General features: G+C 38.4%; 2 protein-coding genes and 1 long non-coding RNA gene across 3 annotated transcripts; 2 read left to right on the top strand and 1 right to left on the bottom strand.

Moving 5' to 3' along the window:
- Positions 1 to 2,162: 2,162 nt before the first annotated feature.
- Positions 2,163 to 12,874, bottom strand: LOC146389801 (uncharacterized). Its single transcript, XR_014798560.1, has 3 exons — positions 12,569 to 12,874; positions 5,074 to 5,211; positions 2,163 to 4,609 (listed from the first exon to the last, which is right to left on the bottom strand). It is a non-coding gene; the product is annotated as an uncharacterized LOC146389801 (long non-coding RNA).
- Positions 12,875 to 19,106: 6,232 nt separating this feature from the next.
- Positions 19,107 to 20,711, top strand: LOC146389800 (uncharacterized). Its single transcript, XM_084913822.1, has 6 exons — positions 19,107 to 19,198; positions 19,585 to 19,725; positions 19,878 to 20,017; positions 20,134 to 20,270; positions 20,376 to 20,470; positions 20,614 to 20,711. Coding segments are annotated over exons 1-6 (555 nt in total). The 5' UTR covers positions 19,107 to 19,158; the 3' UTR covers positions 20,616 to 20,711.
- A 127-nt stretch (positions 20,712 to 20,838) lies between these two features.
- On the top strand, positions 20,839 to 23,163 carry LOC146389799 (uncharacterized). Its single transcript, XM_084912887.1, has 4 exons — positions 20,839 to 21,090; positions 21,181 to 21,367; positions 22,453 to 22,580; positions 22,667 to 23,163. The coding sequence occupies exons 1-4, from the start codon at positions 20,950 to 20,952 to the stop codon at positions 22,982 to 22,984; spliced, it is 774 nt and encodes a 257-aa protein (XP_084769013.1). The 5' UTR covers positions 20,839 to 20,949; the 3' UTR covers positions 22,985 to 23,163.
- The last annotated feature ends 2,259 nt before the right edge of the window (positions 23,164 to 25,422 follow it).

The following is a 25,422-nucleotide window of genomic DNA, read 5'->3' as shown; positions in this document are numbered from 1 at the left end:
AGGCAGAAGAAATTATCTCCAAGAAAAGAAACAGAGTGGAACAAATCCTCTTCTTAAATAAAAATGGATTTGAAAAAGGATTACCTTAAATGCATCATGCTTTTACTTTACAAGTTCATAAGCATTCTCCATTTTCAGTTTACGATCAATTCTACCCCCAGGTCAAAATTATGTGCAAGAGAATTGACCTAATATAATATTATTAAACAGACCTGTCCAGACCTCACAGCACGTCACAGTGTGTTGTACATTATTATATGTATATTACATGTATTTTTCATCTATTGCATTTACCAACATCAAGAAGTCACAAGCAAAGAAAGACCACACCATGGTAAATGTTTAAACAAGGAAAGTATTGATAAAAATTATTTCAAAAATAAACATAAGAATTTTAAAATCTGTTCAAAGCAACACAACAGTGGGCCAATGTCAAACAAAATTGTGAACTTCACTCTGTAGAGTGGGCAGTCATAATGAAGCAGTACACTTTCATTTGAAAATTCAAGCTGCGCTTCATATTTTTGGTCACCAGATAGAAAGCTATATTTGGCCATCACTGGCCAACAGTAATGATGTAATGTTCTTCCATATTTAACATTTGCACATAAATAAGTGACATAATATTTAATACTTTTTTTGAAAAGTTTCTTCACCCCACTTCTGCCATCCGCCGTTTTTATTAGAAAAAATTGGCCACAGCCACTGCGCCATAAATTCTGGGATATGTTGGGCCACAAATGATACACCTGACCCATTCTTCAAATCCGGGGAAAAGAAGGGCGCATTTTCGGCCGCATTTGGAATTGGGACAGGCTTCATCATGTTGCCGTGACGTAATCAGCCTTCAAATTGGGTCTTCAAGGATGCAGATCTTGAATTGGAACAGTTATTTTGGTGGCAGAAAATGTGAAAGAGGAACATCACGTGGAGATACTTTAAGGCTGGAAATGAAAACACCGACATGAAAATAAACATAATAACTTGATACTGTCACTGGGTTCAAACTGAAGGAGTGTTCACAAGAAATCATCAGTATCAAACTGTGACAATAAAAAATGTTCATTAAAGCAACCAAGAATGGGATAAGTTTGATGTGAATCTTTGGTAATGCATGGGGGAAGCTCTTTGCCAATTTTATCATACTGTACCTCCCTCCATCCAACCACACACTTCTTTGGGTTTGCCATCAGCCCTGCCTGCCTCACGGACTCCGGGAGCGTGACCAACCACTGCACATGATCCACCGAGGTATCACTATGAATGACAACATCATCCAGGTAGAAATTGGGATATGCAGTGTGAGGACACAGCTATCGCTCCAGCACGTGCTGAAAAATGGCCGCGGCTTCAAACAAGCCAAACAGAAGAGTGACGAATGGTACGAACCATACAGAGTGGAGAAGGTCGTTTTTGTCTTTGGACTCTGCAGACAAGGGAATCTACCAGTAGGCGTTGGTTAAATCCATCATGATAAAAAGATAAGCAGTGCTTAACCAGTCCAGGTCAACCTGGGGCATGGGATAAGCATCAAACCATGAGATCTTGTTCACTTTGTGATAATCATCACAGAACCGTATAAAACCGTGCGCTCACTTCTTAATTACCTGGAAGCACCTTAAAGACAACCGGCCCCTCTCAACAGCTGCGACAAATCATCTGGAGAAAAGGTAAGCATAGGAGACCAAACACTGAGGAACAAATCCTCATTTCATCCTCTGATAACAGCATTTTCACCATTTCAGCCAATTCCTTTTGCACAGTTTGTCTCTTGTGCTCAGACAACATGTTAGGTCATGAACAGACTTTCACGCCAGGCTGTGTTTCAAAGTGGTGCTCCATGAGAGTCATGCAGACAGGCAGGGGGGAGAACACATCTGCAAACCGCTGTTGCAATGCAGGAACATCTGCTTTGTGAGATGTTAATTACAACGAATCTTAAACACACTCTCTGAAAACATGCCCACATCTTGTTTTTAAGAAAAATCAAACATCTTTGTCTTTGAAGATCATTTCAGAGTTTTTAATGAGCTGCAGGAACCCTGTTCAATGTTAGTGGAGAACAGCCAAGGTTCCTCCTGTGATAAACCTCCACATATACCACTGAAAACAGTTAAATTACTTTGAATCTGAAATCAGGGCTCAAACTACTTGTTGTGAGACCATTTCTTTATTTTTCACAGTTCATCAAATATAGGATCAAATCAAATCACGATTTCATAATACAAACTTCAAATCAACAAGAAAAAAGCTGCAGAACATGTGGATCAAAATGAATTCATTAGAAACAACATGTGGACTTCAAGAACACAGTAAACACACTAAAGTGAAAGGAGGAGCCAAAAATAGAGGTTTAATCGAATTTGAATTATTGAACTTTCACCATTTCTTTGCTGCCACTGTGAATATGAATGTGGTCTTTGCCAATTTGCCAATTGAATAAAGGTTACACTGACTCACTGCTTCATCTTCTGGTACAAACTGGTATTACGTGGAAGTACAGCCCAAAACCAGTTTAGCTTGAGTTTATTCTTTCTGGACATAAAGTCACAGCAGGTGTTGTTTCAAAGCTGGTGGACAGATTTAGTTCATTTTGGAAGTTTTAAGAGCAACTGCTGTGAAATTATTTGCAGTTTTGGGAGAAAATTATCTAAGAGAAGATTTTACCACAGCAAAAGATTAAATATGAATGAAGGATTGAAATTTAACTGAGGTAACACATTAAATGAATACATAAAAAGAGTTAATTTTGCAAACAAAGTTCAAATGAAAGAAATTGAAATATATATCCATATCTGCAATTTTGATACAATATCAGTTTTGTAAAAAGAAACATACCTATAACTTTAATAATACAGTAACAAGTACAACTACTAAACACTACTGTGTCCTAAGGGAACAAAGATCAAAATGTAACAAGGAAAACATTTTAGAGAATTAAAATCCCTCAAAGGAAAAAACATAAACTTGATATACATATCTATACATGCAGCTTCCTAAATGTAACATTCAGGATTATTCACTGCAGGTCCAGAAATCGGAGCTACCTCATCAGATCCAAGTGTGACATCAGCTGACACTCTTTACAGGAGATTCCATCTGAACTCTGTGGAGCCTGATCTCAAGGTTTTTAAGTTTGAGCCTGAAACAGGTTTATTTACAGTGTGGGATCGTTTGTGTTCGGAGTATGAACTGAGATTCCTGAAGCTCTTGTCACACTGGTCACAGCTGAAGTTCACTTCCATGTGTGTATGTTCATGTTTGTTACTATGACCTGATTGTGAGAAGCTTTTGTCACAGTGTCTGCACTTGTATGGAGTCTCTCCTGTGTGGATTCACTTATGCTTTTTCGTTAAGCTCACGTGCAGTGGTGAAGGATGACCCACACTGGTCACAGATGTGCTTTTTAACCCCACTGTGGAAGAGTTCATGTATTTTTAATGTACTTGGTGTGTGGAAGCCTCTCCCACATTCTTTGCAGTAGTTCATTTTGTCTCCAGTGTGGCTACGTTGATGTGGTTTTAGGTCCCGTTGATGATTGGAAGTTTTTCCACAAAGGTCACAGAGAAACTTTCCCACCACCACAGTGACGACAGGGTTCAGAACTGGATCCATGTGCATCGCTCTGCTTTTTTATTTTTATCCTGAACGTCGCCTGAAATAAAAAGCATCTCTGCCAACGTCCAATTACATTTTACTGTTTACATTATAACACTCAGGTTACTGAGAGAAAACGACTCTTCATTTTCCCAAACAGTTTATTCAGTATAACTCCATAAGTTTACTGATCAGACTTGTTCCAAACACTCAGGTTACAATTACAAGATAAAAAAATCAATACATCCTGACAGTAACTGCACTTGTAGAGTTATTTTCTGGTGTGGATGTGTCGGTGGTTTCTCAGGTGATGTGGATATTTAAAAGTCTTCTCACACAGGTCACATTTGTAAAGTCTCTCCTCAGTGTGGCTAAACATGTGTATTTTTAACTGTGTGTCTGTTGTAAACAGTTTCCCACACTGATCACAGCAGGAAACATCATTTCCAGTGTGAATCCGTAGGTGAATATTTCGGTACTGTTTGTCGCTGAACCTTTTTCCACAAAAGTCGCAGCTGTAGGCCTTAATTCCAGAGTGGGTAACTAGATGCCTCTGTAAGTCGCCATTTTGAGCAAAAGCCTTACCACACAACTCACAGCTGTGTGCTTTAAATCCACTGTGGATGAGTTGGTGTATTTTTAAGCCTCTAGCCCGGGCAAATTCCTTCCCACACAACTCACAGCTGTGTGCTTTAACTCCACTGTGGATGAGTTGGTGATTTTTTAAGTTTCCAGCCTGGGTAAAAGACTTTCCACACAAGTCACAGCTGTAAGGTTTAACTCCACTGTGGATGAATTGGTGTGTTTTTAAGGTTTGAGCCAGGGTAAAAGACTTTCCACACAACTCACAGCTGTACGCTTTAACTCCACTGTGGAAGAGTTGGTGTGTTTTTAGGTTGCCAGTCCGGGTAAAATTCTTCCCACACTCATCACAGCTGTAGGTTTTCTCTCCCTTTCTTCTTTGACGTTTGTCGGCCTCCTGAGAGCGCTGACTTCTTGCTCCATGTTGGTCCTACAGTGACAGAGATACAAACAGAGGCAGTGAGTGAAATGCAGTCATGGAACAAACTAAAGCTCCCTCCACTGGTGGAATCAAACATGTCAAAAAAAAAAAAAACAACCACATTGTTGGTGTGTTACCACCACCTTCTGGTGATAGTATCGCATTACAATGATGTCCTACAATGGGAGTTGTAATGAAAATTACATTATTGAAGTAATATATAAGAGGAGAAAATCTTTTACTTCATAAATTATTTTGAGTTCAAGTGATGATATTGTTGTTTCAATATGTGCTGATAGAAGAAAATACAAAGATCATATTTTAACTTCTGTGGTTTTTGGTTGTGAATGTAGATTCTGTATATATGGAGGAGCCCAGGATGGAAAAGATAAAGCTGCTGTTAATTGTTTTTTAAAAACCAACCAGCTGTGCACACAGTTTCAATAACAGTGTAACTGTGATATTTTTCTCACCTTTTGTGTTAAAGACATTGTTTCCTCTGTAGTGGCTGAGCTGAGTCCAAATGGCTGAAATTGTTCCTCTGTTGCTCCACCAAACTCTTGTGCTGTTACTCAGCTGGGACACAAAAAGTATATAGACGTATTTTATCCCTGACAAAAAGAAGCAGAGCAAATAAACATGACTAAACTCCTCAGTGACGACAATACCTTTGAAGCTTCAAGGTAAAACCCCAGAAAAAACTACAAAAAGAAAGTCATCAGTTGCCTACAAGAACTTGAAAGGGAAAAACCACTGACTGTCCTGTATATCACCGCCTTTACCCAGGGAATGCTACACCCTTTATATATGTCAACATTATTTAGGGATAATGTTGACATAGGCAATAAATTTTCATGAATTCATTTCAACTGTAGAAGCCTCTATAAAAGCTTTGTTCTGATCAATGATTTTTTGAATAATCTGAAGGGCAAGTTTAAAGTTATAGCACTATCTGAAATATGGACAGATGAAGAAAGGGGCTGGGTCTTTCACATTGATGGGTATGAATTATATCATATAAATAGATCTAATAAGAAGGCAGGAGGTATTGCACTTTTTGTTGATAGGGATTTGAAATGTAAGCAGGTTGAATATATGTCTGTGGCTATTGATAATTTAATGGAGTGTGTGACAGTAGAAATAGAAATGGAAATAAAGGGTAATATAATTGTTACTTGTATGTATAGGAGGCCTGGAACACTCATAGAAACATTCACAGTAGTAGAAGATTTATTGAGCAAGGTAAAGGGAAATAAGACATTTTGTATTTGCGGGGATTATAATATTTTTTTTAATGTCCAATCATAAGTCATCATCAGATTTTTTGAGTTAATATTTGGAAGAGGGTTTTACCCTCTGATTACTAAACCTATTAGAATAACTGAAAAGTTAGCAACTTTAATTGATCATATTTTCATTAATTTCTTGCTAGATATAGAATATTATACTTTTCATTGTTTCTACCCTATCTGAGTTATTGTGTTGAAGTATGGGGGAATACATATGTGACCAATAACCAAACCATTATATTTATTACAGAAGAGAGCGCTTTGAATTATGCATAACGTTAAGTATAGAGAAGACAGTAACAGTTTGTATATAAAATCGAAATTATGAAAACTAGAAGATATAGTGAAATTACAGACATTAATTATTATATTTAGGGCAAAAAATAAAACACTACCTCTTAAGTTACAAGGTGTATTTGTGTTGTGTTCAGAACATGGGGACGGGAGAAGGAAGTTTTATTTTAAGCATCGGTTTGCTCGAACCACACAAAGGCAAATGTGTCCAACAGTCATGGGCATAAGAAACTGGAATTCTCTCAATGATCATCTCATGTGTTGTACAAAGGTTTCTCAATTTAAAATCTGCTATAACAATAAAACGATAAACCAATATGAAGAAGTTGAAAATAACAGAATTAACTGTAGACAAAATTATCCTTTCAGTTTGATATTTAGTGGTATTGCTCACTGTTGAGTATATTGTTCTGTTTGTTTTGTCTTGTCTTGTTTTGTGTAGAATATTGTCAGAGTGTAATTTTGGTTTCCTACTTGCATCATCACAGATAGGGGGCAGGTGTCAATGAGAATTTATTCTTCTTCCTGCTCCTGTTCATGCATGGAAACAGTGTTACTTTAATTAACAAGAAGGTTGTGTATAGGAAATGAATTACTGCTGTACCATGTGTGAATCAAAAAATTTAATAAGTAAATATGGACTTCCATAGATCCACAAGAGTCCCGCTCCGACTCATCGGTAGCAGTATAAACTCAGCCAACTAAGTTTATACTGCATCTCATTACCATCCTAGGAGTTTAAAAAACATTTCAAAAATCACTTTGTTAATGAGGGATTGAAAAATTTCACAAATGAAGAATTTATTCTACAATTCATTATTCAAGCACAGAATTCTTTATTTCGATGTGCGTGGCTCTTGTTGTCCTCCATATGGGGGTGTCAAAAATCACATTGGAAGTGGCACACATCACGAGGGGGTACCTGTTGACGGTGTTAACAACACCTTTACATTCACTTGGTGAACTTGCAAACGCTTAGGATTTAGCTGAACCTGACTTTAGATGTTTCTGAAACAAGAAGGACATATTGATTTGCTCTCCTGATATTGAGAGTGTAGTATTGATATTTTAACCTTCAAGGAGCGGTGAACAGAATGCAGCAGAGGGATTAAATGAGTGAGACTAGTAGATTCTTAGTTTCTTGTTCCTGATGTGTGGGTGAGATTTTACCATGACATACACCTTGTTACATGGAATGAAACTTGCATTTTTGTTACCAAGTGGAAGTGAAAAGTCCTAAAACTAGGCTTTCATATTTTTACATTTTGTAGAATTTTATTTTATTTTTTAATGTTTGAGGAGTGCACTGAAAGTTAGGTTTGAGAATCTGCTCTCCTTCAAGCAGGCCTGCATGATTGGAACTAAAAGTGCTATACAACACTGTTGCTTTAAAAACGATGGTAAAGTGAGCTTCTCCACATTACATTGGGCTCTGGAGAAAGTCACCTATGTGGGACACGATTAGATAGTAAGTCCTAAGTCCCTTGTCTAAATGGAATCAGCAAGGTAATCCATTCTGAATTTGTCTTTTTTCTTTTTTGAAATGATGTCATGTTGCTGGCAGTTAGTGATGGGATTTCCGGCTCTTTTTAGAGAACCGGCTCTTTCGTCTCGGCTCACTAAAAAGAGCTGGCTCTTTCGCCTCCCAGCCAGCTCTTGAGGTTGTTTTGTTGCTTTAATTAATTTATTATTAACAACAATATAAAATTATGCACAAAAGGAATTACTAATGTAATTACACTGCGCCTAGCATCCTGGAGCACTTCTGTTGTGTTTTGTACGTGTTTTGGAGTTCGTACGTGCTTTGTCTCTAGGGACCACCGTAACTATACTTTTATTCATTCACTCCACATAAACTGTAATAAATTAATCATATGATACAAAACCCAACTTTTTACATTTCAACTTTTAACTATTTAAATTTTCATCTTTTTCCTTTTAAACAAATTTAAAGTGAAACAAAACAAAACGCTGCAAACCACAACACAATTAAATATAAATTAAAATATGAAAACAAAAAGAAGATGCATATTCTCTGTCATATGGGCCTGCGTAAATAAACTTTCTGAATCCTTTATCATCTGCAACTGAAAATAGTTGTGGTTGATTCCTATACCTTTCTAAAGTGATGTTGTTGTCCCTGGCTCTCTTTCTGTCTCGCTCTGTTCATGTGCTACTGCGAGCGTAACTACTGCCCCTCCCCCTTCTTCCCAGCGCAAAGCACAAGGCTCACGTGCGGAGTGAAGCGGGAAAAAAAGTGCGACAGAGAGGGTGAGAGAAAGAAAAAAAGACCCTACAACTCGTGACGTTCACTTCAAAGACCCAGCTCTGAGATTCATTTCGTTCGCGACCGACACATCACTACTGGCAGTAGAAACTTAAGTCGACAGAAGAAGTTGTGCTTTCAGCAATAAACATATGAGGACTGACTGGACTGATAATGGGACTGATAATGGGAACAAATGGTTGACTGACTTGACACTGATATGCAAGATTGTACCTACTCCAAGCAGACAAGGAAAGGGTTGATGCATGTATGTTTTTTTCAGGAACAGGAAGATGACAGCGACATCCTAGGGTCGCATGAACTTGTGGGCTATGCAGACTTAATCTTGTAATTGTTCATTTCTATGTGTATTTACCACCGGTGTGTTATTTTCATGATGTGGTGGCAGACTTCTTTTCCTATGTATTAATCATATCACATTAGTAATAGTAATATTATTTCCTCACTTCAGTGTTCATCAGTTGTATGCATTCACATAGAATGTTATCACAAGTGGGCCCCATGTTATTGCACCTTCACAGTGGACCCATCGTAGACTGGAAGATCTCCAGACATCCTACTTTAAGGGAGGTGACAGGTGGTTGTAATTTTTCTCTGAGGTCAAGGATGAGCTGGACTGAAGGTATAGGGATACGTGATGTCCTGTGGAATGTTCTTTGTTTGAGAGTGTCTGTGAGGGTGGCGGCAAAACTTCAGAGATGATCCTTGTGTTGACTGGGATGCTCCCATTCCAATTGTAATGTGTTTATTAAACACACTTCCAACCCAGCTCCAGTGTTGGTTGTAATGCCTTACTAAGTAATGCGTTACTGTAATTAAATTACTTTTCCACTGAAAAAGTAGAGTAACTAAATACTGTTCATTTTTATGTATTTTAATTACAGTTACTTACAATGTACTTGCATCTGAAGGTGAGCTTAAAAAATGATTGCAGGCTACATTGTGGAAGAGATGCTACTGCTGCGTACTGTAGAGTCTCTGTCTTTAAATAATAAATACATTTTTTAAAGAGTTTAATTTCTATTGTTTGCCCACTCAAGGTTTATAGGGATTTTAAGAAGTATTTAGTTAAATTACTTATTTAGTAATTAAGTTACTTTTCTGACACAGTAATTAGATAAATATTTTAAATACAATATTGACTAAGTAATTAGTAATTAATTACTTTTTTAAAGTAACTTACCCAACATTGCCCAGCTCACAGGGTGCCTTGCTGCTAATTTTCTAAAATTTCCATAACAGTTTGGCCTTGTTGAGCAGGATTTCTCAGGTAACTTTTGATGAATCACGTGGTGACTGGCCATCCTGAGGGGAAAATTGTCTCAGTCCCATCGTTCTTTTGTTTGCAAAAAAGGGGGACCCGCGACATATGCTTCAGCAACTCACACATGTAAGACATTTTAACGAACTAGGAGAGAGACTGCAAAGAATCAAAGAAGAAATTTGCAATGGAAGTGGAAACACCACTACGATTCTTAGTGTTTTGTTAGGATGACTTTTTTAACCCCTGTTTAAAGGACAAAAATTGACTTTTGTTCTCCAAGCATTTCGTGTCACCCTAAATCTCACAAGAATGACAGTGGGGGTCTGCCAGTCATAAAATGAGGAGTAAGAGCTGCCTCAGCTGATTACGTCACAGCGACGCGACAAAGGCTGTCCCAATTCAAAGGCTGCTCCAAATGTGGCCGAAAATCCATCCTTTTTTTCCCTGCGTTTGAAGGATGGGTCAAATTCAACCCATTACAAAATTCAGAGCGCGTTGGTGGGTGTGGATAATTTTTTAGAGGAAAAAAAAAAAAACAGCGGATGGTTGATATGGGGCAGCCAAATAGTAAACTTTTAAAAGTAGGGCTGGGCTATATCATACCGCTCACATTAATACCGGTATAATGTTGGACAACGATAAGAAAATGAAATACAGATATATGGATAAAATATGGATAAAACACGCATGCGCAATGCCTTTGTTTTCATACGCACATGGCTGGAAAAAGCACAGCGGTGACGGAGAATGAGAAGGGTGAAAGCGGATCGTTGAGTGAAAGAGATGAACCAGAATTGGTTTGTAAAAATGCAGCAACTTCAGTGGCGTCCATTAGATACACAACAAAGCACTATTTTTGGTAGAGCGTGCCAGCGGGCTGTCGGTATTACTGTGGTAAGGTATTACTGAGATTTCTAAAAACGCCTGCCAGACGTTTTTGCGTTTACGTGTGGACAAGGAAAACTGAGAAAAAAAAATGCAGCGTCAAAGGTGTGCGCCTTTTTTGACGTCACACTGTGTGCCACGTTATTGTTTCGGTGAAATTAATTTCTACAATACTGTTACTGTTAATTGTTAATTGTACTCTCTGCAGTGTTTAAATGCTTACATATACTCACACAGTTACTGTCCCTCCACACATACGACTCGGTTCTGCTTCTATGCCCCATCTTTGTTTACCATTTCCCACCAAGGCTTCTAGACTTCTGATTGGCCAACATTTCTACACGGTTAGGAATATATCGCCACCTGTTGCTTTGGCATGTTCCTAGCAGCGTTTTCCTTCATTTCTGTGTTTACGTGTGGACAGGATTATTGTTTAAAACGAAAAACGGAAAATCTCCATTTTCAAAAATACCCGTGTACGTTTGGACGTAGCCTAAAATCAATCCTTTGATTTTTCTGAAAATCGACAGTGAAAATAGTGAAAATACATTGATGGTTGGGTTTTTTTGCAGTAATAAAATTGTGGAGTTGTAAAGTATTTTGTCTAGCGTCAATTGTATCGTCAGTTATATCGTTATCGTAAATTTTCTAATTATATCATAATAAATATGTTTTAATCATATAGCCCTGCTCTATTTAAAAGTACTGAATGTCATGCCACTTATTTGAGTGCAAATGTTAAATAACGAAGAACATTAAAACATGACTGTTGGAGATATGTCGGCAAAGTTATGTGACATTAGTGATGTTTGTACTTTCAGCATTAACATAGCTTTAAAGCCTTCACTGTAAAATATGCAGTATGTAAATCTTACAGAGAATGTGATGATTTTATGGATAATTAAAGCCAGTCATATATCCACAAACACAACAAGCTGAAAGTCAGTGAAAACAGTTGACTGAAAACGGCCAACTGTTTTCAGTGTGGGAGAAAGTACTCAGGGCCTTCACGTTAAACACTATGAAAGGCACATCAACCACACTTATACAGACTGTATATAACAACCAACTCTAAAATGTTCGTTTGCAGAGAAAAGACACAGACGCACAAACACACAATTGAAAGGTACAAATGTGTTGTGCATGTAACGAATTCAAATGTGGTGCAGATGTGTGTCACAAGTTGATCTGGCTGTAGGCTGTGGCACTTGTCCACAGGTGGCGCTGGTTGATTCGAGTCCATGTTAGTGCACACAAAGTAAACTGCACGCTTTAGTTGTGCAACAAAAACGCTGAAATCGGAGTAATAAAACGTAGGAGGGGAACGATAACGACGACTAGAGTCTCCCGATCGTTTACTCTTACTGTCCTGTGTTAATTGTTTGTTGTTTTCGCCATCGCGTCGCGCATGAATATATCACCAACTCGTGACATGTTTAAACATTTTGTTGTTCAACAGCATCAAGACTGACGGGGTGTGTTTGAATTAACCTCACAAGTGTCACAGATTACACATTTTGGCGTTTTTTGCTGGTTTGTAGCAGCTCCTGAAACGCAAGTCTACCACACATCTGTTCGACCAAAGCCAGTTAATCTGGAACACGGGCCGATTTTTTGTCCCAGTCCAGCCCTGGATGCATCTGGAGACGGTCCTATTCAGTCCTATTCTAAAGGCTGATTGCCCTCCCCCACGCTTGTACCTGTGGCTTTCTGTCCTGGGGGTGGGGGCTGGTTGTTCTCCTGCCCTGCACCCCATCCTTTTGTTCATATTCAAAGACTATTTTTCTATATCTATTCTTACCCCGTAAAACCCGCCGTATTATAATGTTGCAAGCAATCACAAACTCTACAGTCTGTCTAACTCCAATGTAGACCAAACAATCTATTATTCTCAACAAAGCTAAAATCAACATAAACTCAACCTGCATTAAAGTTAGCTCGGTGCTTACCTTAGATGAGCCCACAAACCAAGAGAAACTCCGTGATGAAGCTGGAAGTCTTAAGAAACAGATCAGGGAGCAGAGACCCACGTGGTTCACGCTGATCTCAGCTACGATCCAGAAGACAAGGGTGTGCAGATCGATGCAGATATTGATCCCATCGTTGGTAGTGGTATATGTTCCTGTAAGTTCACTACTTTACTCCCGTTTCATGAAAAAGCAGCTCTCTCTGCTCGACTCCTCTCCTGCACACACACACACACTTTGCTCCGCCCGACTCTGTGGCGATTTGTTACTCGGTTTGGTCACGTGACTAACTTGCGCAACGTAACCACGCGGAGTGCAATTTCAAAATTAGGGCCTATCTCCTTTTCCTAAACTCTTTTCTTTGGCCTCGATGAAAACGTCATCTTGTGAAGGAGAATTGCTTAAAACTCAGGAAAAGAGCATGTATCCATTAGTGATGGGATTTCCGGCTCTTTTTAGAGAACCGGTTCTTTCGGCTTGGCTCACTAAAAAGAGCCGGCTCTTTCGGCTCCCAACCGGATCTTCAGGTTGTTTTGTTGCTTTAATTAATTAATTATCAACAACAATATAAAATTATGCACAACAGGAATTTGTCGCATATTGAGTTTGCGAAGGATTTAACTAAACACTTCAACAGATGGTGTTCTGCAGTGGGAGTGACAACTTTTCAGGATTTATGTGAGTTAATGGTATTGGAGCAGTTTAAAGATTGTGTTCCTCCTGTGGTTGCCACTTACATTGCTGAACGGGAAGTGACAACAGTTTCTGACGCTGCTAAATTGGCAGATGAATATATCTTGGCCAATAGATCCTCCTGTTTGCCTGTTACTCTGGGAAAAGACAAGAAAAACGGTGATGGAAGCCGTGACTGGAGCTGCGATGTAGCCTATATAATATTTATATTGTACGAACGTGATAATTCTGTAAATTATAATAACGTGATATTATATTTTTCAAATGTGAAAGGTATATTGTTAGAACAATCTACTTTTCTATTTTTCTTTTGCCTGGGTGGCAGCTCTACGCTTCCATATCTGAGGCTTTTCAATGTGGCCTCACAAAATTATCACAACTACAACAACCATGAAAAGAGTTGGATGGACATTGCTGCTCAATCACAGCTGCCTGGTCAATGTTTTTCATTAGTAATTTAGCAAAGTTGATGGTGGTGGTGTGTGTGTCTGTGTGAGTGAGTGAAAGACACAAAGAGGGAGAGCGAGGGACATATTTTGTATGATAAGCTTCATGTTATAAACGCATAGTTTGAGCACTCAGGTCGCATCAGAGCATCAGGCCGTATAGTGTGAGACCCTGCATCGTGACCTATGAACTTCTAACCCCTGAGATTCAATTGTACAGTTTGAGCAGGAGCGGAATAACGTGACTGAAAAAATTGCACAGTGTTTGCCCAGCTTAATGCAGACTGTTTAAACTAAACAAGCTGCTGTTTCACATAATAAACCTTGTCACCCGCAGTATTGCCTTCTGTTTTAACAGTTAAAGCAGTAGAGACGAGCTGTTTACATGTGCGTGGAACTCTAGCGACATTAACAGGCTAGCTGTTAGCCTATAGCTCACGCTAGCTAACCAGTGACAGATAGCAAACCACTGATATTTCTACTGAGAGATTTGGAGCTAGCGAGGAATAGAGGAGGTTCTGTTGTGTGGGAGTATTTTGAGTTGATTTTTCCAGCTTTGTGTTCTTGTTGTTTGCTTTTGTTTTGTGTGTGTTTATTTTATCTGACAACGGGACAAACTTAAAATGTCAAAAATCTGCTTTTCATAATATAAATATCATTAAATAACTTTAAAAAGACTTCTATTTGACTCTTTACATTTAATGTTATAAAAAGATATATTTTATGTTTTAAATAATCTTAAACTGCTAGTCTGCAAAATGTGCAGCAATTTAATTTATTTATTCTCTTTATCTGATAGTTTGTGGGGCCCAGGTATACTGTATAACTGCATCTCTACCAGTTTCTCTGCGCTCCAGCCTCTTCTGTGCCATGTGAAGGGATTTTTCTTAAGGCAGGAGAAATTATCTCCACGAAAAGGAACAGGTTCGGCCATTGCACAGTGGAACAAATTTTCTTCTTAAATAAAAATGAAAAAGGGTTACCTTAAATGCATCATGTTTTTGATTTGCAAGTTCATAAGCATTTTCCCTTTCCAGTTCACAATCAATTCTACCCCCAGGTCAAAAATATGTATAGGAAAGTTTCCCTAATGTAATATTATTTATAAAAATACCCGTCTAGCGATTAACTGCATAAGTACATGGAGGCGGGACCTCACAGCAGAAACATACTCCATAATGTGTTGTACATTATTATATGTATATTATATGTAACGTGGTATTTTTCAATTATTGTATTTACCAACATCAAGAAGTCACAAGCAAAGAAAGATCACACAATGGTGCATATTTAAACAAGGAGAGTTTACTGGTCAAAATTATTTATTAAAGAAATAAACATTTTTGTCACCCCAAAAAATACACGTTTAAAGCAACACAACGGCGGCCCAATATCAGACAGAATTCTACTCTGTAGAGTGAGCAATCATTATGAAGCAGTCGGTTTTATTTTGTGGATTCAAGCTGCTCTTCATATTTTTGGCCACCAGATGTCACCAGAGAGGACTGTGTTGAAAAGCTTCGAGTAATGAATCGTTTTTCAATACAAGCTTCAGTGCTTCAGAAAGCTTCATTTGGCCATCACTACATTTCCTGCTCCCTTTAAATACTCTAAAGACATGCCTTCTTAATACAGACTGGCCTATAAAAGAGCTGCAATTGAGGCAGGCCTCCTCTTTACTGGGAAAACAAGATGGCCACCACAGAGGTAACCTGCAAAACACTTTGTTACATGAATGCTTCCCAACAGAGCGCTTTCATCAAACACTGAAGTCCTTGTTACGTGCCTATTGCACCGAAATGAGGAGTGACTGGGAGGAAGGTTTACAGTGGCTTCTGTTGGCAGCGCGAGAAGTGTGCCAGGAGAGTACTGGGTTTAGCCCAAATGACTTGGTCTTGGGCCACAAAGTTCAGGGACCATTGACAGTGCTGTGCGATAAGTGGTTGTCAGGTGTACCACCAGTGAACTTGATAGATTATGTTAATGGTTTTCGGCACAGACTGTATGTGGCAGGTCAGTTGGCCAAACAGAACCTTGAAAAGGCTCAGGTCAAGATGAAATATTTTTATGACCGGTGTTCTGAAGAGCAGCAGTTTAGTGCTGGTGACCAGGTTTTGGCTTTACTGCCGATTGCAGGGTCACCGTTCCAGGCACGGTTTGCTGGGCCTTACACCGTGGTACAGAAACTGTCTGAACAGAATTATCTGATTGCTACCCCAGATTGCCAGAAAAGAAATCAACTTTGCCATGTTAATTTGTTGAAACCATATCATGTTCGTCCTTTATCCGTCGGTCTGTCAGGCTCTCTCATTTCTCCTTCCACATCGAGTCCAGGGTTGACTGCTTGTACAATGGCGCAGTCAGATTGTGGGGGGGAGGATGTGGCAGCACCTGATGATCATTTATTGCTTGGTAGTCTGAAGAATTCAGAAACTCTTCAGAACTTGGATGTGCTGTTGGGCCATTTGCCTGCTGACAAATGTGCAGAACTGTCTGCATTAATTAAAAGGTGTCCAACCTTGTTTAGAGACACACCTTCTAAAACAACTTTGATAGAGCATGATATTGATGTGGGTGATGCAAAACCAATCCGGCAGAGGTTCTACAGGGTCTCTGAGGAAAAGAGGAAAATAATTGAGAAGCAAGTTCATTACATGTACAACACGTTCTCACTCCGAACTCATCAAATGTGTGACGCATGGTGAGGCTCCCTCTGCTTCACTTATCGACGCGCAGGGTACCCCCCTCGCGTCGAGAATCGACGTGCAGGGTCCTCTCATTGAATACTATAGAGCTCCCTAAACGTTGCTTATTGACGACAAGAGATTGCCGCGGAAGAGCCTGTTGTCCGTATATTTATATATTTCCGAAATCACATTGTAGTGACGTATACTGAACAAAATAAATTATATAATGTAAACAACTACCTGAAAAACAGGTAGAACGATACTTTTGTATCGTATATTGCATTTATGGAGGGAGTGGTGTATGCTGGCTGGAATCCGGTGGATACAGCAGTGTTTACAGGTAAGACCGTTTAAACGGACAGCATTTATAGAATGACTATTAAAAGTCAGCGAGTGTCAATAATGTTAATGTGGTTATGTTAGTAATACACCGAGTGCTAATATAACAGCTTTAAGATGCATCTGTAGATATTATTACGTGTTTTACCTTCTTTATGGTGCTAGCTTAAAGTTACGGTGTAAACGTTAGCTTATATTGGAGTAAAGCTGTTACTGTTTAAACGATGTTAGCACAGAAATATTAGCTTCTGTCATGACTGATGAAGTTACTAGTTAATAAAGTTTCCAGTAAAGTGTTTAATCGCAGCCACAGATTGACAGCAAATATCTCGATTAGCTTCAGTGCATCTGTAATAAATATGTGCAAGTTTCAGTGCTTCGTTTAAACTGTATGATACTTATACTGACCCAGGGTCAGTGTAAAATACAAGCCTAGCTGGGTGAACAAAGCCTGGCTCCTTTAATCCTGCATGACAAACCTCAGGATGCAGGTTATTATTACTCTTTCCTGCTGGCACACCTGTTACACCTGAGAGTCAGCTAGAAACTTACAGTGACGTGGACACACAGTAAATTTCCCAGTTTTAAATCAGCAGTGTTAAAGTGTATTTACTCTAATAGAGTCATTATAACAACAGCTGGAGCAAAACGCCCCCCAGTGTGGGTGATGATTCCTGGAGTTAAAAGAGGCAGTGTCAACATTACTCTAGAAAGCTCCTCCCACCACAGACTCGTTTTCAAACCAAGAGGATTTTTCACCACGCCATTTTCTTCACATCAGTTGCAGGGTAAGTTGTTCATATTTACTTATTAAACCAACAATTCGACATTTTAAGCACAGGTAGCACGTTAAAATAAGGTTACATTCCTTTTGTCCATGTTTATTATATATTTCATTTTGTACCAGAAGCAAATGTGACACTGTCTGTATGCTAATGTAAGGTTGTTAATTAGCTAAAAAAGTTGACTGATATCAGTGTTGGACTGTAAGGTTTGTTATCAAAATTTATTTCAGTGTGTAGTGGTGATTGTGTTGTGTTCTAGCATGTTCGAAATTCCATTAAATTAAACCCTCCATGTGTTGGGATCTACATATTAACATTAGCTAGCTAACTAGCATTTTGGCTAACCTCAGTGCGCGGGCAATTCGCTAGTTATCGTTAAATTTTAAATTACCTAACCCAAGCATTAACTAATTAAAATTTTACACTAAATGTTACATCTTTCTTTTTTTCTTTTTTTGATACCTAGGTACCAGATATAGAGGTCGTTTTCAGTAAGGTTATTGTCTTATTTTAACTCGGCTGTCTTCAGCGATTTTACAGTTACAGGATTCCAACCAGCAGGTGTTATAAGCTTGATAAAATATCCAAAATGTCCAGGATTCAGTTTTTAATGCTTTTTTTTTTTTTAGTAGTTTGAATTTAAGATGACAGCGTTTGTATTTATTGTGAGTTGATGGTATTGACAAAAGTTACCCTGCTGCTTTTTCCATTTTGGTTACCAGACTGCTCAGTATGTTAAACTAAAGATGAACAAAATACTGACTCCCTAGTGCTAAGTTAGGTCAGACAAATGGTAAAAAGTAGTAGTTATTATTTTAGTTTTGTATTGAGGATTATATCTTGACACCTTGTTACACTGACATAAAAGTAACATGCAGTGTAAGAAATCACATTGCAAGGCTGTTTATGGGACTGTTTTAATATTCACATTTTCTGTTTACTGTAGTTCAATGAAGAGCACTGACTTTAAGAAATTACTGTCTACAGGAAGTGTAACATATGTGTTAAATACTTGTGAATTTCACCCAAAACACATTTTTTTTTTGATTAAATATGTCATTTTTGCATCTCGGTCTCCTACCTGTGTGATCTGAGTCTGTGTGCGTTCGTGTGTGTGTGTGTGCGCTGCGTGGTGACGTAGGCGCGTGCATGTGTGCCCCGGTCACAGCTCCTTTCAGCATGGCCGGAGGTAAGTCACTGCCACGTTGCTCTCTGTGAATTAAAGTTTGTTCAGACCCCAAGCTGCAATGTGAATACAGCCGAACCGCCGCGTTTTTGTTTGTCATTAAGAGACTCGTTCGGGATAAGTTTCGTGGAGGGCGGAGTTCGCTAATATACGCTTATAATGAGTTTTAGCCGAGAACGCAGCTGAAATGCTAGCATGCTAAGTTAGCCTGATCGCTAGCGGCTTGAGAGCGTACTCGCGGCAGTCTTTTTTTAACAGCATGCACTCTTTTTTTCCTTCATCAGGAGAGGTGTACTGGCAGGCGCGTGACACACACAGAACAGACACATATTTCTGTGTTGCAGATGTGCAGTAAAGAGCCAAAGACCCAGTACTGTCTCCTGCCTCTTACTTTCACGCCAGAACACAACGCAAGAACAACAGGTGTAACACTTGAATGGGTTACAGAAGCATGCTGCTTAAAGCAAAACTCGGAGGTGTGCAGAAATTTGTTGGAGTATCTGAGCCAAGCCTTAAGGAGTTTTTGATTGCCAACATTGTATTAAAAAGGTGTACAAGGGGCTTTAAGTTCTTTTTGTTATTTAGTCTCTTCAAACGGCATTTTATGATTAATTGAAAATGATCTGTGTTTTGGAAGCATCTTAGTTATGAATGTATATTTAGTGGGGAAAAAAACTGCATAATGTGAGTGTCACTCCTTTTAATCTACCACTTATCAAGCATGTTAGTGGCGCTTAATAATTTAGCCTTTGTTTATCTGACTCATTTTTTAAAAAGTATCTTGAAATGATCTTTATTTTAAGCTACAAAACATTAAATGTCATGTCTTTTTGTTTACACAAACTTGTGTGCTTGTTTTCAGCATTTGCAAAGTTTGGTGCGCCAGCCGTAACAGAAGGAGTGAAAGTTTTTGATAGTTCAGGGACTGAGTTGGATGAGGATGTTTTTGAGGATATAGTAACAGATCCCTCAACCGGGGTACTAACCATCAAATATGAAACAGGTTTGTTTGAGTGATTTGTTTTTCATTGGATGTCTTTTTTTTTTTTTTTTTTTTTTTTTAAGTGTCATTATTACATTGTTTAATCAAAGAGTGTATAAAATGAGTCTATGGAGGGACCATGTAAACTGATTTGTTTTGCTCCTATTTTTAAGGTCTGGAAACATCTGTTGCAGAAGTGTCTCCTGAGCGGTTCCAGTTGTCATCGTCACATTCATCAGATTCACAGGATACGGTCATCCTTTCAGACAGCCCTTTGAGGGAACGTCAGAAGCTGGATGCAGAAGCTAAGCAAGTAAGAGTTAACAGATTTCCACATTCTTCTAATAGTGTCTTTTTTGTTTGTAGTTTAAGTGTTCTGAACTGTAGTGGTTATATCAACATGTAGAATGTTTTTATTGTGTTTTCCAGTTGGTGGAATCCATTCTCACAAGCAAACCTGGTGGAGAACGTATAATAAATGAGTACAATCGGACCAAGTCCCTGGTGGATGAAACCAGAAGAAAAATGGTCAACATATTGGTAGCTGACATGACAGAAAAAAATGGGTAATTTATTTCTGGCCCTGTGATTTTTACTATCATTTTCAAATTATTTTAAATCTCTATTAATTCCAGGGAAGCTGACTAGTTCTTTTCCTTTTGATCTTGCAGTACATCACCACCACGGCAGGTAAAAGAAATGTATGCCAGAGGAATTGTAACCTTTTTCCCTTACCTCAGTGACCCGTACTCAAAAAAATGGCTATGTAAGTAGCTAACAGTAATAACTGATACAACTAAAATCAAAATTTTAAATCCTGCCAAAATGTATGTCCTTATCAACTGTTCATGGTTACATAACTTACTGATAAATTAATAAACAAAATGTCTGTATATGTCACTCTCCAAGGAACATTATTATGATGGCGAGAGTGGCACTGGGTACTTGGCCTGGAGGATTAAAACCATACAGAGATGCACTGCTAAAGAGAGGCGATTAACATCTGGAGGTAACATTTATAATTCAGTGGAAACATATAATACAGTTCCAAATTGTTGTTCTGTATTAATAATGGTTATCAAATGTTATTATTAGTTTTGATAAAGTTGTATTTCATATTGTCTAGCACCAGGAGATGGATCATCGGGTGAAGACCAGTGCGGTGGACCAACTGTCAGACGAGAGTTGCCGTTTGTTACAGAGAACGTGCTGAGTGAGGATGAGTGCAAGGAAGCAATCGCTCTGATGAAACATTCAGCTGATGAAGACACAGTCAAGAAGAAGAAGAAGTTGACATTTGTTTATCGACACAACATGGTCCTTGACCTCCTGCTGTCAAGCAACATACTGTCTGTGTTTCCATGTTTCAAAGATATCAAAGGCTTGGTGAATATTTTTCATTACGTTGACAATGTAAACACATTTTATTTTTTGCAGATAGCAGATATAATTCTCTGTTCTCTATCCCTGTTACAGATCGAACAGGATTTTGTACTGATGTTTGGTGAGGATGTATCAGGCAGGTTGCTGGAGAGGTGGCCAACAACATTCAAAAGAAAGATTATCCAACAAGGCAGGAAGCTTCCTTCTACCAGTTACCTGGAAGAACTCTTGCTGGCAGCTGACTCTCCTGAGGATGCCACTGAAGTTAATGCTGACATTGGTGAGCTGTTATTTCTTTAACCCTTTAAGACCTACCATAGAACCAAGTCCGCCAGAGCTTATAGTATATTTTTACATGCTGTGGAGCCATTTTTTGGAGCATTTCAAGTTGCTATACATCAATACAACCATTTTAGCCCAAATTTTAATAATATGTCTGCATTAAGTGCATAGTAATTACATAAATTGCAAAAAAGTGCAATAAACTACAAAAAATGTAAAATCGTTTTTGATTTTTTTAACATATATTTGTAGTTAGAGAAATTTAAGAGGCTTATCCCTCAAAACTGTAAATACAAAAAAGTTGCACAAACTAGTTTCCCACCAAAGGAAATTTATTTTAAGTGTCTTCATAGTTTTATTTTTGAGATACACCAATTTTCATATACTGCAGGAAAAACGAAAAAATATATTATAGTGCAAATTTGCAAAATATCAGCATATGCATCAAAATAAAATATTTCCAGCAGTGCAATATGAGTCCTCAGCATCCCAGAAACGACACAGAAAGTCATAAAGTCAAACATAACTTTTAAAAACACAAGTATAGGCTCATAAGGCCACGATGGTAAAAAACTACATTTCCGCAAAATGACGTCACTTCCGGTTTCGGGCAGGACATGGAGGACATGTGATAGTTCACGCTGATGGACGTAGGAAGTGTTACAAACAGCTGATCGGATCGGCAAAGCGTGTTTCTGGAATATTATGTTTTTGTTGCTGCAAGTGCTTTTTATGCAGTTTTTGCAAAGCTATATGTGGAAGGAAACTGTGACCTAGGACAAGCTGATGGCATAAGATGTAAGTACAACTCCTCCGGTTTCATATGCAAAAAAAATTATTGCGCTAGCTTACGTGGTTGCAGTGCTACCGGGATTTAAAAATAGTTACGCAAAATGGAGCGTGTCCGCTCCGACCGGCTTTAAAGGGTTAATTAGAAAATTCACAGGATATATAATGTTTGTCACAAAACAGCTGTCCTTTTGTATTTTGGGTCTACTCAAACATTTTGTCAATGCAGATGCATTGACATTTGTTATTGATGAGGATGATTCAACTTTATTAAAAACAAATGTTTTTTTTCAGGCTGGGACAGTGACCTCTCAGCGATTCTATTGCTATTACATCTGATTCCACCATCTGGTCAGGGTCGGAAGAGACCAGGAAAGGTGTCAGCTTCTCAAGCAGAAAGGCATCTTGTGGTCTTCAAGAAGGTTTGTTTCTTTTCTATTTTTATGGTATGAATTACCAGTTTAAGAAACACTTGATTCTTATTGGCTGTCTGTATTTGTCTTTTCAGACTGGAACAAATATCCAAGAGCACCTTGATGCCATCACTACCAGCACTCAACCCTACCTCCTGGCTGTTGGGGTGAAAAAGCATGACATCCACCAGTTCTTCATTATTCTTGACAAGAATGCCATACCATGCAAGTCTACCTCTTCACTTGGTGCTTTTGATGAACTGTTTAAAGCACATTTTGTGTTTGGCACATCTTACAACACCATGCTTCACAACATGTACACGTTCATCCAAACCACTGTGTACAATATAGATGTTGGCAAAGTCAAAGAAAGTCCCAGAGTTGCTGAAATAAGGACAAGGTTGCTTCGTTAGGGCTTGAAGGTTAATTCTCCATCATGAAGTGTTTTGTCTGTCAGGCTGAGTTTACTGGTTCAAACATGCTTGTTAGGCATTTACGGTTAGTCCATGGTTACTTACCTGGAAGAAATCTTCGCCTTAAATGTGCCCAGCGTGACTGTGGCTGTGTGTTTGGCACTTTTTCAGGTTTTAGAAAACATTTAAATACCAAACACCTTAACTATTTCGACCAACAGGCTGACACTGATGTTAATTTACAGCCTGATGTGGCAGTTAAAGAAGTTAGCACTACAGGGGAGGTGGTGTCAACTAATGTAGAAGAAACACCCACAACATCTGAAATGTTGAAAAGTTCAAATAAGAGCACTTTGGATATGTGTGCCTCTACTGTTGCACAGCTCAGGGCAGCTGGACTAAGCCAATCTACTGTGAATAGTTTTGTCTCCTCAATGGAGGAAGTGTTTTTTGAGATTCATACTCAGGCTAAAGATGCAGCTTTACAGAGCTTACCTTCACAGGACACTACAAGTAAAAAGAAATTAGAGCAGTCATTCAAAAACTTTGAAAACCCATTCACACTGTTAAATTCAGAAGCTAAACGAAATAGGCACTTTAAACAAAAATGGGCAACTGTTGAACCTGTTGAAATGGTGCTTGGCACAAGATTTGACAGTAGAAGAAACAAGATCACAGGGACTTTTGATCAAGTCATTGTAACCGATAGGTTTGCATATGTTCCTATTTTGGAAACACTGATAACTATCTTTCAAAACCACCATGTTGTCGACATGTTCAAGTCGAGGAATATGTCCAGAGAAGGTGTGTATTAGGGGTGGGGGAAAAAATCGATACTGTGTAGTATCGTGATATTTTGTTTGCTAATAATGTATCGATACAGGGACAGCAGAAATCGATATTTTGTTACAAAAAAAGTTTTTGTGGACTGGAACTTCAGAGTTCAGAGCATGTTGATCAGCTCCTTTTTCTGAGCAAGAATCCTGACATTCCTTCATTGTCCAAATGTGTTTAACTTTTTTTTTGGCAGCAATAAACATGACAGTTTACTTATTTTAATTTAAGACATGTTTTATTTTAATTAAGTTTAAAACTTTTTTGTTTAATGTAAAATTATATTTTGTTTTAATTTACTTTCAAATTCTTCAGTTGCTGAATGGGCTGCATAGTTTTCATAAATTGCATAGTTCAGAATAGCTATAATTGTACCAGATGGTTGCATTCAGTTAAGTTGGACTAGACTGTAATACAAACCGTTCAGTTTGTCAACAATAAAACTGACTGAAATGAGAGAAAGACTGAGTGTGAGACTTTGATATTAGATAAAATGAATATTGATAAAGTTTACCTTTATGTACAGAATCTGAATATCGCAAAATATTTTTAAAAATTGCAATAATATCGTATCGTGCGTTAAGTATTGTGATAATATCGTATCGTGGGATGTATGGTGATTCCCACCTCTAGTGTGTATGTAGACTTAATCGATGCTGCCTATGTTAAAAGATGTCCCCTATTTTCTGCAGAAAAAGATGCCTTACAAATTCAACTGTTTTATGATGATTTTGAAACTGCAAATCCCCTGGGCTCTAAAAAGGGTGTACATAAATTAGGTGCAATATACTTTACACTAAGGAATTTTCCTCCAATCTTTAATTCGTTGTTGGTCAATATTCATTTGTGTGCTCTTTTTCATGCACAAGACTCAAAGCGTTATGGCTTTAATTCAATCCTTGAGCCACTTGTCAATGATCTGAAAGTTCTTGAGACAGAGGGACTGAAACTTCCCATGTTTAAACACTTGGTTCATGGCACTGTAATCCAGGTCACTGGGGACAATCTTGGCTTGCATAGTCTGTTTGGGTTCGTGGAGCTCGATATTGTTGTCATTTTTGTCTGCTTGAGAAGAATTGTTTTCAAAATGTGTTGTGTGAAGATGATTCTGGTGTTGCACTAAGAACTCTTGATATGCATAAGCAGCACTGTGAAAGTGTACAAAGAGATCCTACGCTACCTCATGTATGTGATGTGAAACGCACTTGTCTCTTGAATTCACTTAAATATTTCAACACAGCCAACAATTTTTCTGTAGATATCATGCATGACATTTTGGAGGGAGTTGCTCAGTTAGAGGTGAAACTTGTGCTGCAGTACATTCAGGAGAACTTCCTAAGTGCTGAACAACTTGCTGGTAGAATACATGACTATGGCTTCAATCAGCAGCGAAATCGCCCACCAAGGGTAAAGTTGTTTGATGGCAGTAATGATTTAGGACTAAATGCAATTCAATCTTGGTGCTTATTGCGTAATGTACCTTTGATGTTTGGCAATTTAGTACAGGTGGGTGATAGCTACTGGCATCTTCTACTTCTGTTTCTACAAATTGTCAATATTGTGTTTTCACCAGTGCTGTCAGAAGGTATGACCATCTACCTCAA

The sequence above is a fragment of the Perissodus microlepis genome, chromosome 3, assembly GCF_051167445.1.
Source record: "Perissodus microlepis isolate ML-2025 ecotype Zambia chromosome 3, ASM5116744v1, whole genome shotgun sequence".
Taxonomy (NCBI): domain Eukaryota; kingdom Metazoa; phylum Chordata; class Actinopteri; order Cichliformes; family Cichlidae; genus Perissodus; species Perissodus microlepis.
This window is presented reverse-complemented; position numbering and strand designations above follow the sequence as displayed.

Excerpts from the sequence above, each read along its gene's own strand:
- LOC146389799 (XM_084912887.1), top strand. The coding sequence starts at position 20,950 with ATGAAACATTCAGCTGATGAAGACACAGTCAAGAAGAAGAAGAAGTTG. Across the intron at positions 21,368-22,452 it reads TGAAGTTAATGCTGACATTG|GCTGGGACAGTGACCTCTCA; the intron begins GTGAGCTGTTAT and ends GTTTTTTTTCAG. Across the intron at positions 22,581-22,666 it reads ATCTTGTGGTCTTCAAGAAG|ACTGGAACAAATATCCAAGA; the intron begins GTTTGTTTCTTT and ends TTGTCTTTTCAG.
- LOC146389800 (XM_084913822.1), top strand. The coding sequence starts at position 19,159 with ATGGGTTACAGAAGCATGCTGCTTAAAGCAAAACTCGGAG. Across the intron at positions 20,018-20,133 it reads TGGATGCAGAAGCTAAGCAA|TTGGTGGAATCCATTCTCAC; the intron begins GTAAGAGTTAAC and ends TGTGTTTTCCAG. Across the intron at positions 20,271-20,375 it reads GACATGACAGAAAAAAATGG|TACATCACCACCACGGCAGG; the intron begins GTAATTTATTTC and ends TTGATCTTGCAG.